Source organism: Myotis nattereri (genome assembly GCF_964212035.1).
Source record: "Myotis nattereri genome assembly, chromosome: 2".
Classification (NCBI taxonomy): Eukaryota; Metazoa; Chordata; class Mammalia; order Chiroptera; family Vespertilionidae; genus Myotis; species Myotis nattereri.
In genome coordinates, this window is record NC_138076.1 from 124,074,713 (window position 1) to 124,091,983 (window position 17,271).

Consider the following 17,271-nt stretch of genomic DNA (forward strand, 5'->3'; position numbering starts at 1 on the left):
TGAAAAGGAAGAATCTACAACCAAGATTACTCTACCCAGCAAAGCTATCATGTAGAATTGAAGGTCAGATAAAGAGCCTCACAGACAAGAAAAAACTAAAGAACTTCACCACCACCAAACCAGGATTATATGAAATGCTGAAGTGTATTCTTTATGAAGAGTAGGAAGAAGATGATGAACAGAATAAACTGGTGAATATAATAGAAGCAGGGGCACAGAAAAGGAGTGGACTGACAATTCTCGGGGGGAATGGGGTTTGAGGGGTGGAGGAAGAGATCGGACAGAAATCATACACCTATGGATGAGTACAGTGGTGGGGGGCAAAAGCATGGGGTGGGGTGGGAAACAGGTGGAGGGGAGCTATGAGGGGAAAAAAGAGGAACATCTGTAATAATCTGAACAATAAATATTTATTTAAAAAAGAAGCAAAAAAGGGCCCATATTTTTCTTAATGGTTAGAGCCTTGGCCCATGGACCAGAAGGGTCCGAGTTTGATTCCCGGTCAAGGACATATATTTGGGTTTCAGGCGTCACCAACCTAAGTTGGGACCTGTGCAGCAGGCAACTGGTCCATGTATCTCTCATATCAATGTTTCTCTCTTGTGCCCCCTCCCTCCCTTCTACACTATCTAAAAATCAATGGGGAGCTAGCCATTTTGGCTCTTTGGATAGAGCATTGGCCTGTAGACCTAAGGGTCCCAGATTTGATTCTGGGTCAGGGCACTTGCCCAGGTTGTGGGTGTGGGTTGTGGGAGGCATGCAGGAGGCAGCCAATCAATGATCCTCTCTCATCATTGCTGTTTCTCTCTCTCTTTCCCTCTCCCTGCCTCTCTGAAATCAATAAAAATATATTTATTTAGCCCTAGCTGGTTTGGCTCAGTGCATAGAGGGTTGGCCTGTGGACTGAAGCGTCTCAGATTTGATTGTGGTAAAAGGCACATGTCTGGGGTTCATATTCAAAAATATGTATATATTTACTTTTTAAAAAAATCAATGTGAAAATAATATCCTCGGGTGAGGATTAACCAAAAAATAAATAAATAAATAAATAAATAAATAAATAAATAAAAGAGGTTAGAGGGGCTTATAATTGAGATGGCAGCACAGGAAACACGGTACTCGCATCCTCCCACAACCACATCAAAATTATAACTAAACTACAAGACAATCATCATTCAGAATTATGCAAGAAAAAACTGGAAGGATATACATCAACATGGTAACATATCCACATGGTGCAGTATTCACACCTAGTAGTACATATACTATTCTGGACATTTCATATAAATGAAAGTTTGCATTATGTGTTCTTTTGTTTCTGGCTTCTTTCATGGAACACACATTTTCAAGGTCCATCATTATTGTAGTATGTATTAGTACTTCCTTATTATGGTTGAATAGTATTTCATTATATATACATACTACACTTAGGTTACTCTTTCATCACTTGATGTGGTTTTGGTTGTTGCCACAGTTTGGCTCTTGGGGTTAGCGCTTCTATGAATATTTAATACAATTCTTGGCACTTCTATAAAAAATCAATTGACTATAAATGTTATGGACCAATGTTCGTGATTGTAAGACCACCAACTCCAATTAAGTCTTAAGCAGCAAGTGAGGATTTATTGAAAGCTGGCCAGCGACTGCCGTAGGAGTGTTTTCCTACGACTGCGCCTACCCTGGTTCTGGGCCAGCCTTTTATTCCCCAAAACCATACAACGGTTGGCTAAACACACACAAAGTTACCTGGGATACATTAATCAACACTGCCCCGTTACCAAGGTATTCATTAATCAACTTGCCCAGTTGCTCTAGCTACTAATATCAACTTGCCCCGTTTCTCTAGCTACTAATATCAACTTGCCCCGTTGCCCCGACTACTAATATTAACTTGCCCTGTTGCCCCAACTACTAATATTAACTTGTCCTGTACCCTAGACCCTCGACCACAGTTGGTTCCATTTCCCCACTACAAGAGGGGCTTAACTGTAACATAAATATAAGGTTCAAATTTTTTTAATTTATTTATTTGAGAAGGAGAGAAATATCAAATTGTTGTTCCATTTATTTATGCATTCATTGATTGATTCTTGTATGTGTCCTGATGAGGAATCGAAGCCACAACCTGTGGCTTATTAGGGCAATGCTCTAAACAACTGAGATACCCAACCAGGAGCCAGGAGGAGGGGGGGCCCTCCCCTTCCTCTCCCCCCCCCCCACCACCATCACCTTTCCCCCAGGACACTACTGGCCCAACCTATTGTTAAACAGACAGCAACCAGCAGCCCGCAGGTCCTGATCACCCAATCAGGTCTGGGCTGTAGGCTGACATGGGAAATTGGGGGTGGGTGGCAGCAACCAACTTCCCAAGGTACCTGAGCTGGGGGCTTCGACCTCTCACAGGCAGGGTGAGAGGGACAGAGGTGTGGTGAGAATGCGGGGTGTAGGCCAAACTTGCTCTCACTCCCTTTGCTACCCTCCCCAGGATGCCAGGGTTCACGCACTGGGGAAGCCCCTGCACTAAGGTGCCTGGTGCCTGCTCCACACCCGTGAGGCCTCTTCTGGGTGAGCCGGGACTCAAGCGCCGGGACCACTGGGGCCCGTCGGGCTCCCTGTGGGTTCATGCAGGAGCTGGTCTGTGAGGCCGGCCAGGAGAGCGTGTGCTGCCTTCCCAGCTTCTGTGTGGCACCGCTGGCAGCCTAGAGGCCCACGCTGTGCCCTGGCCTGCGGTGTCCAGCTGCACTCAGCGCATCTCCACGTGGGGACTCGGGCACTGTGACTCAGCAGAGGGGGACGCGTGAGGGCCCAGGAGGCCCAGGTGCAGCCCATGGCCCACAGGTCACCTGGGACCCGTCCTTCCATGCCAGACACTTGTGCTTCAATCTCTGGCCAGGTCTAAGGACCGCACGCATGCAAGAATTTCTTGCACCGGGCCTCTACTTAAAGAATGAATGTGTGATCATGATACTCTGTTAGGTTTTTTTGAAGCAACTTTATCTTTTACAGATATATACTGAAGTGTTTATGAATGAAATTATATGAGACCTAGGATTTGCTTCAAAATAGTAAGAAAGGGGGGAACAGGATGGAGTATGTGTGACACATGATTGATCCTGAGTTAATAAACGGTGAAATTTGGTGATGAATACAAAAGGCTTACTATGCTATTCTCTTGACTTCTGCATATGTGTAAAATTTTCCACAAAAGAAAATTTTCCTAAAAATGTACTTCATAGGTTTGTAATGAGTATTATAAGAAAATGAATAGAATGTTTATCACCATGGCTTACAGTCCCCATTGTTTTCTATTGTTATACTAGAGGCCTGATTCACAAAATCCATGCAAGGGGCTCGTCCCTGCTGCCACTGTGGCTGCCTCTGCCTCAGCCCCTGCCACTGCGGCTTTGTCCAGAAGGTCACCTGGAAGGACATCTGGTCTAACTGGCATATGACACTTTTATTATTATAGATTTTCTTTCAATTAATCACACCTAGAGGAAGTACATTATTTAGACCGTGAGCCATGGCCCACATGACTTTGTCTACCTAGTAGAAATTTATTAAAACTTCAAGTTTAGAATTAGGAAATGCCAACCTATCATGCAACAACAATCAACAATTTCAAAAGCCTCCCTACCACTTCTAGTAAATAGGATTGTCTTCTTATCACCTTGTAGAAATATTTGAGATCATTAAATCATTATTTTTCAGTCATTTATCATGAGTAGGTTCTGAGGGTGCAAATATTAACATAGTGGACCCTTGACTGATTGAATGTATTTCAAGTGCCAAATGAATTCAATAAAAAGTGCTAAGCAACTATTATTGATACATAACTCAGTAATCATTAACTCCCCTCCTAAAAGCTTTTTGATGTGCTTTTTGAGTGAGAGTTAGAGTTATTGCTGCTCCACTGTATGTAACCCGAAGCACGCCTTTTATGCTTTAACCTGAAATCTGAATACACCCGTGGAAATGTGTCAAACATGTGAATTTCCTGCAACCTGTACAGAGGTGGGGGAAAGACTGAAAACTAGGTGCCCTGTGATTCTACCACCCTGCTCCTCCCTTTTGCCATTTGAAACTTTACCTGAAGGTAGAAGGAACTGCTTCCAGAGCTGTTGCTGCCACTCAGGTTTACCCCCTAACCCCCAAACTAGGATGGAAGCCATTTTGTTTAGGATGAAAAAATAACGTTTATTTACAAATGTATATACTGATAGCTCACAGTACCCTAGGGGAGATAAAGAACAAGGACTATACTATCTCTTCTAAGATCAAAACTACCTATTTGGGGTTAAACCAAAGTCGCCCATCCAGTTGGAGAAAAGGTGGGAGAGACCACGGCAGAGTCCAGCACTGACTCTGAATAAACAAATGGAAAAGGCTTCAGCCACCGGCTCTAAATGTTCACAGTGGCTCAGGAGCAACTTGTTTCGGGATCAATGGAGTTTCCTCAGGGGGACTTTCAGACTCTGGTGCTTGTGACTGTGTTGACTTTTCTAAGTTGCCTACTAGAACGGAGAATTTTTTACCCTCCCTTGCACCAGCTGCACAGTAAATTTAGAGGGCCTAGGAGCCAATTCCTGGGCCGATCAGTATCATTATCTCCTTCCCGTCTGAAAGTCTTAAATAGGTGCCTCTTTCTTTTTTGGGCTTTCCTGGCACACAATCCGAAGAAGCGAGTACTTATAATGGAAGTGGAGCTGTCCTCGGGATTAACATATTCCTCAATATTTTGAAGAAGAGTAGTCACCAGAATCTGGATAGATTCCACAGGATCATTCCTCATACTTTCTAGAGCTGAAACCAGAAAGGAAGTCAACTCAGATTCTCAATCTCCAAAAACTGTTTACCCAAACTCCATTGTTTTCCACCCCACATGTCACATTATAACTTCATTTAGAATACTTTTTTGTCATTGTAAAAGTGATATTTTTTGATTATAGAAAATGTTTAAATACAAATTGTTTTTTAAAAAGGAAAGAAAAAGCACTCAACTCCGCAAAAAAAAATATGATATTTTCATACCTGTCCTTGCAGTATTTCTTTAATATCGAACACAGACACTTTGTTTTACAAAAATAGGATTAACATTTTCTTCCCATAAAATATTTCCCCATATAACTTAATATCCAATCACATGATTCTATCATAATTTCTTTGATGAACACCTTATTAGTAAACAATAAGGCTGCTTGCAATTTTTCACTGTTAAAAACAATGATCAACAACTCTTAATTGAGATTTACAGTACTATCATCATGCACTGTGCTATAAACAAAGACTATATATCCCATCCTCCCTTGCAGCTAGGTGTGGTCATATAACTAAGTTTTTAGCAAGTGGGTGTAAGGGAAAGTGGCATATGCAACTTCCTAGAGATATAGTAGTGAATAAGAAAGACAGATTCCCCACAGTCAAGAAAATTCTAGCCCAGCTGGTGCAGCTCAGTAGTTTAGCATCAACTTATGAATCTGGAGGTCACGGTTCGATTCCTGGTCAGGGCACCTACCCGGGTTTCAGGTTCAATCCCCAGTGTGGGGCATGCAGGAGGCAGCCGATCAATGATTCTCATCATTGATGTTTCTATCTCTCTCTCCCTCTCCCTTCCCCTTCCTCTCTGAAATCAATACAAATAGATATTTTTAAAAATAGAACTTAATATTCTAGTGGAGAAAAAAAAGTAAACATAAATTAAGTGCAAAGAAGGAAATTTAACAGTATGATGAGAACACCTACCTGGGAAGGACCCCTTTAGATAGGCCAGTCAGGGAATGCCTCTCTGAGAAGGTGACATTTGAGCTGGGATGCAAAGAATGGGAGCCAGCCTCCAAGGCAGCCCCATGAAGATCAAGGGCAGAAAGTGTCTCAGTGGAGGCAGGGATTGCGTCATCCTGCAGAAAATAGCCAGAGTGGCTGCCCCTTCTAGTGAGGGGGACATGATGTAGGCTAAGGGTGGAGAGAAGTCAGAAGCCAGATTTTTCAGATCCTGTGACCCAGGGTAAGGGACCAAACTTTGACGCAAAGAGCAGTGGAGAGCCACTGAAGGGGTTTAAGCAAAGGCGTGCCATATCCAGTGTACACGTTTCAAGGAGATCCTGGCTGCTGCATGGAGAGTAGTGTAGAGAGAGGAACCGCATGTCAGGAGCTGACAAAGTGGTCCAGTTAAGGAATAGGGGTGCATAGCTCAGAGTTGAGTGGGAACAGAGGGATGGAGACAGGAAATTACTTACTAGTATTGCAAAGGAGAAAAGGGACAGGAAGAATGTGGGCTCAACAAATCTAAAAGCCAACCAGGCCATCAAAGTCTACAGCTTCACGTTGATCTCATTTAGAATAGAAAAAAAGAGAGTTGGGCTTGCACTATATAGAAAAATATACAATCCTTTAAAGAACCACTTCTCAACCACAGGTTTGCTCAGCACTAGACATGGGTGGAAGTGTAATTAGAAGTATTTGTGGGAAGCTGATATAGGGTTAAGCCTCGGACTGACCTGTGGGTAAAGTCACAAACAATTCCCAGCTTAGAGGGCACAGTCCTCTTAGCATAATTAGGCTTGACCTTATAACACTCCCTAGATCTTATCTGGGAAGCTAAGGGGCTGAGGAAGTGCAGGAAGTGTAACCATGGTCAAAACAAGTGAAACTCACAAGAACTGTGTAACTATGGTAACCACTACCTTGTTTACCTCTCACTATAAAAAGCTTGGTGAGACCTGAGCACAGTGGAAGTCCTTCTCCTTGAGTTGGACTTGCTCGCCTGGCCCCCAATATTCCCAAATTATCTCTTGTCTTTTCTATTTCATTTGTTGTGCGGCTCCTCTTCCAGACCCGAACCCTGAACCACGCAGGACGTGGAGGGAAACACGACAAGTATTTTCCTTTGGAAAAATGTCCTCCTATCTAGGTATTTGGGCATCTTTCTAGGAGGCTGGGTGGGAAGAGGAAGGCAAGGGGAATTCAATGATAGACATAGGAGTCCAACATTTCCATTCTGGATATACTTTCCCTGAAATTGAACTATGGTAGCTGGAATAGGTGTCTACTATTTAGTAGAGACCTCAACTGTAAAACGTAAGAGAAGGCAGCCAGCATACAAAATGTCAGAGCCAGAAATAAAGCCAGGGTCAAGCCCTCAGAGGGCAGATGCTACCAGCTAATGGTTAATGTGCTAGCAGTAGAATGGCTTCTCTCTGGGAAGCAACAAATATACTCCCTTAGCTACAAATATACTCCCTACCTGCCCTCCCACTACCACCCCTCCCCTGGTCCAGAAGCCTGAGTCAGTTCAACACAGATGTTTTGTGGGACATCTATGTGCCCAGCAAAGCTCAGTGCTTCCCATGTTTTGTGTTCAATCTTCAAAACAATGTTCAAGATCAGCACTATTATCCTCATGATGCCAATGGAGAAACTGAGGCACCCCAAGTTCACATGGCTCATTATCAAGAGATCTAGTATGTGACAGTGGTCTGAGTAATGCAGACTTTGTGGAAGAAAGTACCCTTAGAAGTCATTTACCATTTTACTCTCTGGACAAAGAGCTGTAAAGACAAGGACTTGTCTCTCTCCAGTTGTCTGCTAGGTATTTCCTCTTAGACACGATTCCACCACTACCTCACAAACAGCATCCCTCAAATATTACCTCACAGCAGGCACCAAGAAACTTTAACTGGGCTCAAAGTAGAGGGCAAAGCCCCTGAGGATAGGCATCTGCAACACCAGAACAGCAAGCCTGTGGCATTCATGCCAGGACTTTCAGACAAACACATAACACTCTCAACTACAAAAGGGCTGAGACATAGAAACAGGAGCTAGAAAAGCAAACATTCTCTTCATCTTGTCTCTACATCAAGGAAGGAAACTGTGGTATGAAAAATAGTGAAGAATAAGTAATTCAAAAATCCTTTCCATTTGGTCCTGGAATGAATTATACCACTCACCATTGATCACAAGCAACCTAAACTCTTCCCAGTGTCCATTAGCAGAGTTAAGAACTGTGTTCCATGCTGCACCCTACACTCAAGTAAAACCCTAAATCTTTACCATGGCTAAAGGCCGCATCAACATGGCCCCACTGCTGTTCTCTGATCTCATCACCTCCTGCCCGTCCTTTTGCTCACTCCATGCCATCACATTGCTCTTCTTGTTCTTCCTTGAACATGCCAAGTGCTTATCCCTCAAAGAGTCATAGGGTTCACTCCCTCATTTCCTCCGGCTGTCTTCTTAAATGTCCCATAGCGGAGGGGTACCCCGGACCCCACTCCGGCCCTTCTTACCCCTTGCCTTATGGAGATAGTGACCTCCACAGTGCTTATCTAACATCTACGTATTTGTTGAGGGGGTATTCCTCCCTTCCCGACTAGAATGTAAACTGCATGAAGGATAGGTTATCAGTTTTGTTCACTGCAGTATCTCATGCTTAGAATAGTACATAGTATACAGTAGGTTTTCAATAATTAACAAATGTAATTACTAGAGAACAATGGCAGGGAGTCAGCAGAAGTACATCCTATATAAAACATAGGTGTGGCTCTTCAGGGACTGAAGGGAGCAAAGGGTTTTGAAAGGTGAGGTAAAACTTTCTCTTCTGATGGACATTGGGAATAGCAGCTCCTCTTTCTCCACACTACCAACTTCCATTCCTACCTCTTTTTTAGGACTTTGGTAAGATTAAAAATAATGGAGACCTGGCCATCATGGCTCAGTAGTTCAGCATAGACTCATGAACCAGGGGGTTACTGTTCGATTCCTGGTCAGGCCACATGCCTGGTTGTGAGCTCAATCCTCAGTAGGGGGCGTGCAGGAGGCAGCCAATTGATAATTCTCATCATTGATGCTTCTATCTCCCTCTCCCTCTCTCTCTCTCCCTCTCTCTTCCTCTTTCTGAAATAAAAAACAACAACAACAGCAAACCACATATCTTTTAAAAAAGAAAAGGTGACCATGAATTGCTACTTGCTGAAATTGGAGTATGGGAACCTGGTTACTATATTACTAGAGGCCCAGTGAAAGAAAATTCATGCACTGGATGAGGCTCCTCTCACAGTCCAGGAGCCCTCAGGTGTGGGAGGTGACCCGGCAATCAGGGGCAGGCAACACCCCATCACACCTCTGCTGCTGCCCCTGCCAGCAGCATAAGCATCGGCTAGCCCTAATTCTTAGTCTCAGGCTGGACCTGGGCAGCTGGGGGGCTGAGTGGAGTGGGAGTCTCCGGAAGCAGGCAAGTGGAGCAGCTGTGCCCACTGGGGGCAGGCTCGGCCTTGCTGCGTACCTGCCGCCCTGGGGGGGGGGCTGAGGGGACTGGGCACCGCCATCTTGTGGCTGTTGGTGCCGCCATCTTTGAGGGCGGGGCAGTCAATTAGCATATTCCCTCCTTATTGGCTGTGGACACTGCCATATTTGCGCTGGAATAAGGGTCAATTAGCATATTTCCTCTTTATTAGATAGATTCTCTATATTTTTAAATAACATTTTAAAAAATCTTAAAACAGCCACAGGAAAAGGAGAGATTACCTACAATGGAAAAAAAAAACTAGAATAGTAGGCTTCTAGTTAGCAACAAAGAAAGCCAGGAAATAATAGCACAATGTCTTCAAAATGCTGAGAGAAATTAATTGTTGGTGTAGAATTTTAAAACTAGTAAAGCTATCTTGCAAGGATGAGGGTAAGAAGAAATTCTTACAAACAAAATCTAAGACAGTATATTATCAAGATACCAGCACTAAAATGCAATAACTTAATCAATAAAAATATTAATAAAAAGTGTGCAAAAAAAAGATACCAGCACTAGCCCTGGCCAGGTGGCTCAGTTGGTTGGAGTGTCATTCCCTACACCAAAAGGTTGCAGGTTCCATCCCCTATAGGGCACGTACAGGAGGCAACCGATTGATCTCTCTCTCTCTCTCTCTCTCTCTCTCTCTCTCTTTCTCTCTCTCCTACTCTCCCTTCTCAAGGCAATAAACATATCTTCCAGTGAGGATTTTTGAAAAAGATACCAGTACTAAAGAAACTTCTAAAAGGATGGAGAAAAATGACCCCTGAGGGATGGTCAGAGATATAAAAAGGAATGGTGAGCATATAACACTTTGTAAATCTATAGTTTGTATACAATAACAATAATCATAGCATATAAATTATGATTTTACAAAAGGAACTAAAATATTGGTTAATAAAAGTCTGTAATTGGGAAAGGCGGTGATTGAAATTCATGTCAACATAGTAGGAAAGATTAAAATGTTGTACTTTAAACTCGGTTAAGTTCAACATGCATAATAAAAGTCTACCTTTTAGTACCTAGTCTGGAGTAAGAATTACACTTGCATATAAGGAGGCATATATAAGAATGTTCATGGTAGCATTGTTTGAATAGCAAAAAAATTGAAATAACTTAAATATTAATATATCAAGGGCTCTATAAGTATAAATTAATTTTAAAATATTTTAAGGCAGTAAAAAAGAACACAAAACTGCATGTTCTTCGGGGGAAAAGGAACCATGTCTGCCTTACACACCTCTGCAGGGTCAGCCCAGAGCACAGGACAGAGGAGCAGTGACAAGAACGTGTTGTTAGCAGAGCTTTTATCTAACTGGTATGATGATAAATAATCTTATCTTTCTCTTACTTCTCTTCACTTAAACTTTTAGATATAACATTCATACTGGTAAGAGTAAACTTTTAAAATAATGGCATATGTGCATCAGGAATTGCCCCTTCCTAATTTCTATCTTGACCCATCCCCTTATGTAACCCAGAACCCAGGTGCGAGGCCCAGACTCACCATTTCGTAACAGCTGCACATCATCCTCATGTATGGAATGCAGGTTTATCTTCTTAGCTATTAATGCTAAAGACAGAACAGATGTAAAGTCTATCCAGAATTCCTGAGCCTTTGGGCCATCCCTTTCCCCAGGCTCGGTAGTGAACAAGGAAATTTATAAAATGATTTTAGCAAGGAATGTATGTAAGAGATGCCTTGCTGGCTACATGTCAGTGACCTAGTGAAAGAACAGCCCTCAGAGCAGCTGTGACCCAGCTGATAAGTGGAGCCTGCACCAAGGATGTTAAACTTCATGGGGCTCCTACTCCAACAGAAGGATGGACAGGGGGCACTAGGCAATAATTTGCAAAAATAAAATATGGATGGGCAATAAACAGGACAAAATACATAACCTAGCTGTTGATTAAAAAAAAATAATAATAACCAAAACAACAAGCTTCTTTGTTTTCACCTAGCAAATTGGTAATGATTTTAAAAACTTATTACCTAGTGTTGCCAAATGTTTGGCGAAATGGATACTCATATACATACTGGTGACAAGAGAAAATGAATCTAACTTTTTAGAGGCCAGTTCCAAATCCTTAAAATTCCGCATACCCTTTGGGTCCAGGAACTCTACTTGTGTGTGTGTGTGTGTGTGTGTGTGTGTGTTTGTTTTGTTTTGTTTTTTCTTTTTTTTTCTTCTTTTTTATTGCTTCAAGTATTACAAAGGGTATTACATATGTGTCCATTTTATCCCCCCGCCCTAGACAGTCCCCTAGCCTCCCCTATTCCCCAGTGTCTTATGTCCATTGGTTATGCTTATATGCATGCATACAAGTCCTTTAGTTGATCTCTTACCCCCCTACCTCCTGCCCCCCAACCCTCCCCGGCCTTCCCAATGCAGTTTGACAATCTGTTTGAGGCAGCTCTGCCTCTGTATCTATTATTGTTCAAAAGTTTATAATGGTCTCTATTATCCATGAATGAGTGAGATCATGTGCTGTTTTTCCTTCACTGACTGGCTTATTTCACTTAGCATAATGCTCTCCAGTTCCATCCATGACGTTGCAAATGGGAAGAGTCAGGAACTCTACTTTTAAGCAATGTATCTTAACAAAATAATCATGATGACATGCAGAGATTTAACCACTATGTCCCTGTCTATAAAAACAAAAGATAACACAGTCTCAATATTCAAAAATAAGGACTGGTTTCATAAATCCATCTATACAATAAAATTAATATCATGTAGTCATTAAATAAAATGTTGATGAGTATGTAATGCATGTATTTGTGATAGAGCTATGTACCAAAGTTTACTTTTAAAAAGTTTGCCCTAACTTTTTGCTCCCAGGTTCCATTCTGGTCAAGGGCATGTACCTTGGTTGTGGGCACATCCCCAGTAGGGAGTGTGCAGGAGGCAGCTGATCAATGTTTCTCTCTCATTTTTTTTCTAAATCTCTATCCCTCTCCCTTCTTCTCTGTAAAAAATCAATAAAAATATTTAAAATAATCAAATAAATGGAAGTTCTATAGTTCTGCTCCAGTGGGTCAGTGATTGAGCATCGGTCAAGGACCCAAGATATTATGGTTCAATTTCCAGTCAAGGCACCTACCTGGCTTGTGGGCTCAATATCCAGTAGGGGGAATGCAGGGGGCAGCCAATCAATGATTCTCTCTCTCCCTTCTTCTCTCTCTAAAATCAATTAAAAACATATATTTTTTAAAGTGCTATATATATGTGTGTGTGCATGTGCATGTGTGTGTGTCTGTGTGTGTGTGTGTGTAGCATATTTTTAAGAAAAATAATTCTATGGTGTTAGTAGTGGTTAAATCCAAATGATGTAAGTTCTGGCATTACTCATTGTCTTCTTTCAGCCAGTCTGAATATTTTATGCTTTCTAACATAAACACATACAGTTATAGTTTAAAACAAAAAATATTTTGAGAAATCCATGGGGTTCCAGTTGAAGCAACAGTTTTTTCCTTCCAAATGCATACATTTCTCTTCCTCACAAAGCAGCATGCTGACAAAGTGTGTAGATGCACACAGAGCCAGGACAAAGGCAGATAGCTTACTACTCCTCCCCAGGCTTTTCTAACACAAATTTTGGATTCTGACAGCATATCTCAAATCAGGTCAAAGCTAGGAAAGGATGTAACCAACTTCTTCATGCCATGGTTCTGGCTTAGCCCTTTAGTGAAAGGTCAAGGAGGGCTTTCCTGCTGGAGAGAAGGGAGGAATTGACAGGAGGGACCCCTTACCTATGAAATGGAGTGCAGCTGTCCGTAGGAAGGACTCGGAGCTCTTCAGGAAGCTGAAGCTCTGAAACAGTAACTCCCCCACTAATTGTCTTTTGCATGTATTCACCTGTGAAGTCAAAGAGGTGTAATGCTGACAAGGAGAGGGGGGCTGCTGGGAACTCTACTGAAGACCGTCTTGCAGCCTTGGCCCTCTCATCTTGTCCACAAGCAGCAGCATTTTCTGTCTTCAGTTCGCTTAAACGATGTGAACCTAGACACTCAGACACCCCCACCCCAGCAACAGTGCAGACTCAGCAGGAAGTTCAAAAAGAGAATTTTGCCCCTAGGAACCAACATGATAAGGGAGAAAACAACTGATGTAGAGCCAGGAGACGCATGTTTGAATACTGGTCCTGACACTGGCCTCAGCTTTTTCATCTGAAGTGTTGAAATAAAACCTGCCGAACCTACCAGTGGCTCCAATGGGATAATGGATGTTAAAGTGTACAGGGTAAAGTGCTCTATCTATGTAAAACATTCAAATTCATAATATTAGAATTAATCATTTAGTTCCTAACCTACTTGCGTAGCCCTTAAATGTTTACTTTTCAACAAGGATTCCTGCTCTATGGCCTGTTCTTGACTTCACTGAAGTCACTGAAGCTACAGACCGTTACCACCATGATTGGTGATCTCAAGCCCTGAGGAATCCTGTCTATACTTCTTCCTCTAACCAGAAGGCTTCTATCCCATTGGCATCTATTCACCTTGCATGATGTCCCTAGCCTCTGAGGCAGTTTGGGATGCTAAGAGGATCAAATATGGAGATCCAGGGACTGGCATCCCAAATGTGGGTTCTCAGAGTTTGCTGATGAGAAAGAATGAGAATCAAGGAAAGGAAAGAATACATCTTCTGTCAGCCTTCTCCTCTTTGCCCACCAAGCCTGCCAGTGAGTCCATAGCATGCATATTGCAACCGGCTTCCTCAGAGACTCTCACTCACCAAATGGTTGCATGTTTCTTCCAACACCTGCATGTGATCACTGAGGGTGGTATGCTGAAACATCTGTGTGAAGGACGACCAGCCAATCACCTTAGTCCACTCAGTCAGGGCTGCTCCACAGGCCTATGGGATGGAGACAAGGAAATCCTAAGTCTCACTCCTATAATTCTAGAGAGCCAGGCCTGACCATGAAACTAGCCCACAAGGGGTTTGGTTGGGATTAGTTGCTGGGATCAGGGGCCTTGATCGTGTGAAAAGATGTAAATAACTTCAGGGAGGAGTACCATATCTGTCTAAGACTGATGGCACCCAGTAGAGGGTAAAAGTGCTCAGATTCAGCCCAGAAGATGATACCAAAGAGGTGTAGAGCAGCGGTTCTCAACCTGTGGGTCGTGACCCCTTTGGCTGTCGAACGACCCTTTCACAGGAGTCGCCGAAGACCATCCTTCATATCAGATATTTATATTACGATTCATAACAGTAGCAACATTACAGTTATGTAGCAGCAACGAAAATAATTTTATGGTTGGGTCACAACATGAGGAACTGTATTTAAATGGCCAGAAGGTTGAGAACCACTGGTGTAGAGTGAATGTAGATCCCAGACCAGGCTCATGAAAGAGGACTAAAGGGAAGGGGCTGTGCTCTAGCAGATAGGGGTTGTATCAGGCTGAGTTTGGCAGGACAGAGATCACCCATACCTTGACCACCTCTGTGTTGTCGTTCTCTAAGCTAAGCAGCAGCGGGACTAAAAAACTGTACAGATGTTTCTTGATGCCATATCCAGGCCTGAATTTGTTGACTCGATGTAGCATGTGCCCAAAGGCAGAGGTGGCTGTGATCCTCACCTGGTCCCTCTCCTGCCATGAAGAGCAAAACGGAGAATGAGGAAGCTATGGTTTCCCTCTGACCCTGCCTGGCTTGGCTTTCATACACCCACATTTCATTTTTCATGTCCAAAGGACGCTGCTTTTACATACTGGAAAGGCAGCATGATTTGTGTAGCTGAGTAAATCTCTTAGCCCCCTAGAGCTAATAAGCCTCCTAGGGTTATGGCACTGTGCTAGGGAAACTAAGATTATAATTTCAGTTCTGCTCTGGATCATATCTACAACCTATCACTTTATTCTCTTCTGGGGATTTAGCTCAAGAATGCCAAATTTAAAAAAAATTTAATTGTCCCGGTTATGCTGTAATTGTTTAAATCTATATTAGCTTGTGTTAATTAGCAAGGATCACAAACAGCTAAACTTTATACACTTTCAAGAGTATAGTATATATTAACTGTACAAATATTTTTTAAGCACCTATTATGAGCTAGGCACTTACTAAATAGCAGACATGATGGGACAAGACAGTTCCTCAATTTGTAGGATATGGAAAACAGATATTTTAACAAGTTGAATTATATTTTGCACAAAGCACATAATGGCTATACAGAGGGATGATTCAATGTTAGTATTTTAATTAAAAAAAAAACCAACAGGATCCAATACAGTGGTGGAGTAGGTGGAAGTTACACTCACCTCCTCCCAGGATCAAACCAGAAGTACAACTAAATTTTAGAACAATCAACCTAAGTAACCAATTGAAGTCCAGCTGAACAGAAGTCTTATGACCAAGGATTTACAGAAGCAGCCACATGGAGACTGGTAGGATGGACTGAGGCTCAAAAAGAGGTGGCCCCACATGTGCAGCAGTAGAGAATCTGGAGAGATATTTCACCTACGAAGTCCTCTGTCAGGAGCAATGGGCTCAACGCAACACAGGCTCCTCAGCCTGGAGCACCACAAAAGGAAGAGAAACCCACCTAATTCCTGGCTGTGAAAGTCATCAGAGATTCCATCTATTAGGGAGAGAAGGGAGTCTGCTGGAATCCCAGGAGCCCCCTTAAAAAGTCAGTGCAGAAAATGTTGTTTGCAGCCTCTCGCCATGGACTCCAGCACAGGGAAGGTGGCTCAGGGCAGACTGGAGTCATACAGGGAGAGACTGGGTTGTGTGGCTTCAGGGAGAGAGCTAAAGGGACAGCCAGCAAGGTCCTTGTGTTGAATCCCTCTCCCACCACAGTCCACAGATGCCATATTTCTTGGGTTGAGCATTCCCCTCCACAGGGCATCAGCCTGGTGGAATGTATTAGTACTCTCTCCCAAATACCTGTTTCCCTGCCCTGCCAAGCTCCCACCAGCCAGCCTGAGCTGGCAGTGCAGACTTTCTTGGAGGGATCTTTAGGATGTGTAGGCAGACAAACGGGATGTCAGATACTGAGTTCTGTGGCTTTAGGGTGAGGGTCATTTTCCCCCTCACATGCTGACTGGAGCCACCATTGCTGTGCAAAGCTCTCTATCCACATGACCAAATATTGGTCTGTTTTAGCCCTATAAACTCTGCTGGCCTCACCCTGATGACTCCCTTAAAAACCCACCCCACCACAAATGTCTGTAGGCCCAATGCAGGTGGCAGCTGGCAGCTGGGCCTGGTGTACAATGAGACATTTGCTGAACGGCCTCAGAAGTAGTACTGGCTTCAGGTTTGTATATGTATCAACCTGGTGAATACCACTGGCCCTAACATGAGAACCTACTTCAATTTGCATATTGCCAGAGGCAATTCCAGTGATTTGGTCTAACAGGAAGCCAGCAGGAAAGGCATATCTTGGAGTGCCTTGGGACTTCTGCTGACCCCTCCCATGGGTTTGGTGCTAGTGGAGCCTGGCCTTGGCATGCACTTTGGCTCCTCCCATATGCACCCCTGTCTTGCAGAGGCTTCCACAAAATGTGGATCTTTTGTAGCTCCTGACAGGTAGCCCAGGGCCAGTCACAGGCAGCATCTGATATTCACCAGCACCAGAGTCCCTCCCAAGAGGCCTCAGGACCTGGTGGCAGGCTTCAGACCACATTAGAGCACAACGCAATTAGCCCCACAAGTGGCACATTGAAAGGAAGATTTTGGCAGATACCAGACCCTGCTGGGGTGAATTCTACTTCATGGGGTTAGTCCCTGCCCAGCAGCTCATACAGTGAGATCAGGGTCAATCCTCATATTCAGCCAGCCTGAAGGTAAACCCCACCCATGGATGCACCAACATCAATAAGGGTCAACTACAGCCCTGGCTAGTGTGCTTCAGTAGGTTGGTTGTCTTCCTGTGCACTGAAAGATTGCCAGTTCAATTCTTGGTCAGGCCACATGCCCAGATTGTGGGCTCTATCCCTATTAAGGGAGAGTGCAGAAGGCAGCTGATCAATGTTGCTCTCATACTGA

General features: G+C 43.4%; 1 protein-coding gene across 1 annotated transcript in view; it reads right to left on the reverse strand.

Moving 5' to 3' along the window:
* Positions 1-4,179: 4,179 nt before the first annotated feature.
* LOC308513853 (maestro heat-like repeat-containing protein family member 1) overlaps positions 4,180-17,271 on the reverse strand; it is a gene marked incomplete at its 5' end in the record, with an annotated part of 52,562 nt that continues 39,470 nt past the window's right edge. The window contains 5 exons of the mRNA XM_081083953.1: positions 4,180-4,803; positions 10,785-10,850; positions 13,032-13,137; positions 14,014-14,136; positions 14,715-14,873. Coding sequence (XP_080940079.1) covers positions 4,532-4,803; positions 10,785-10,850; positions 13,032-13,137; positions 14,014-14,136; positions 14,715-14,873 — 726 coding nt within the window. The 3' untranslated portion in view covers positions 4,180-4,531. The remainder of the gene's footprint in view (positions 4,804-10,784; positions 10,851-13,031; positions 13,138-14,013; positions 14,137-14,714; positions 14,874-17,271) is intronic.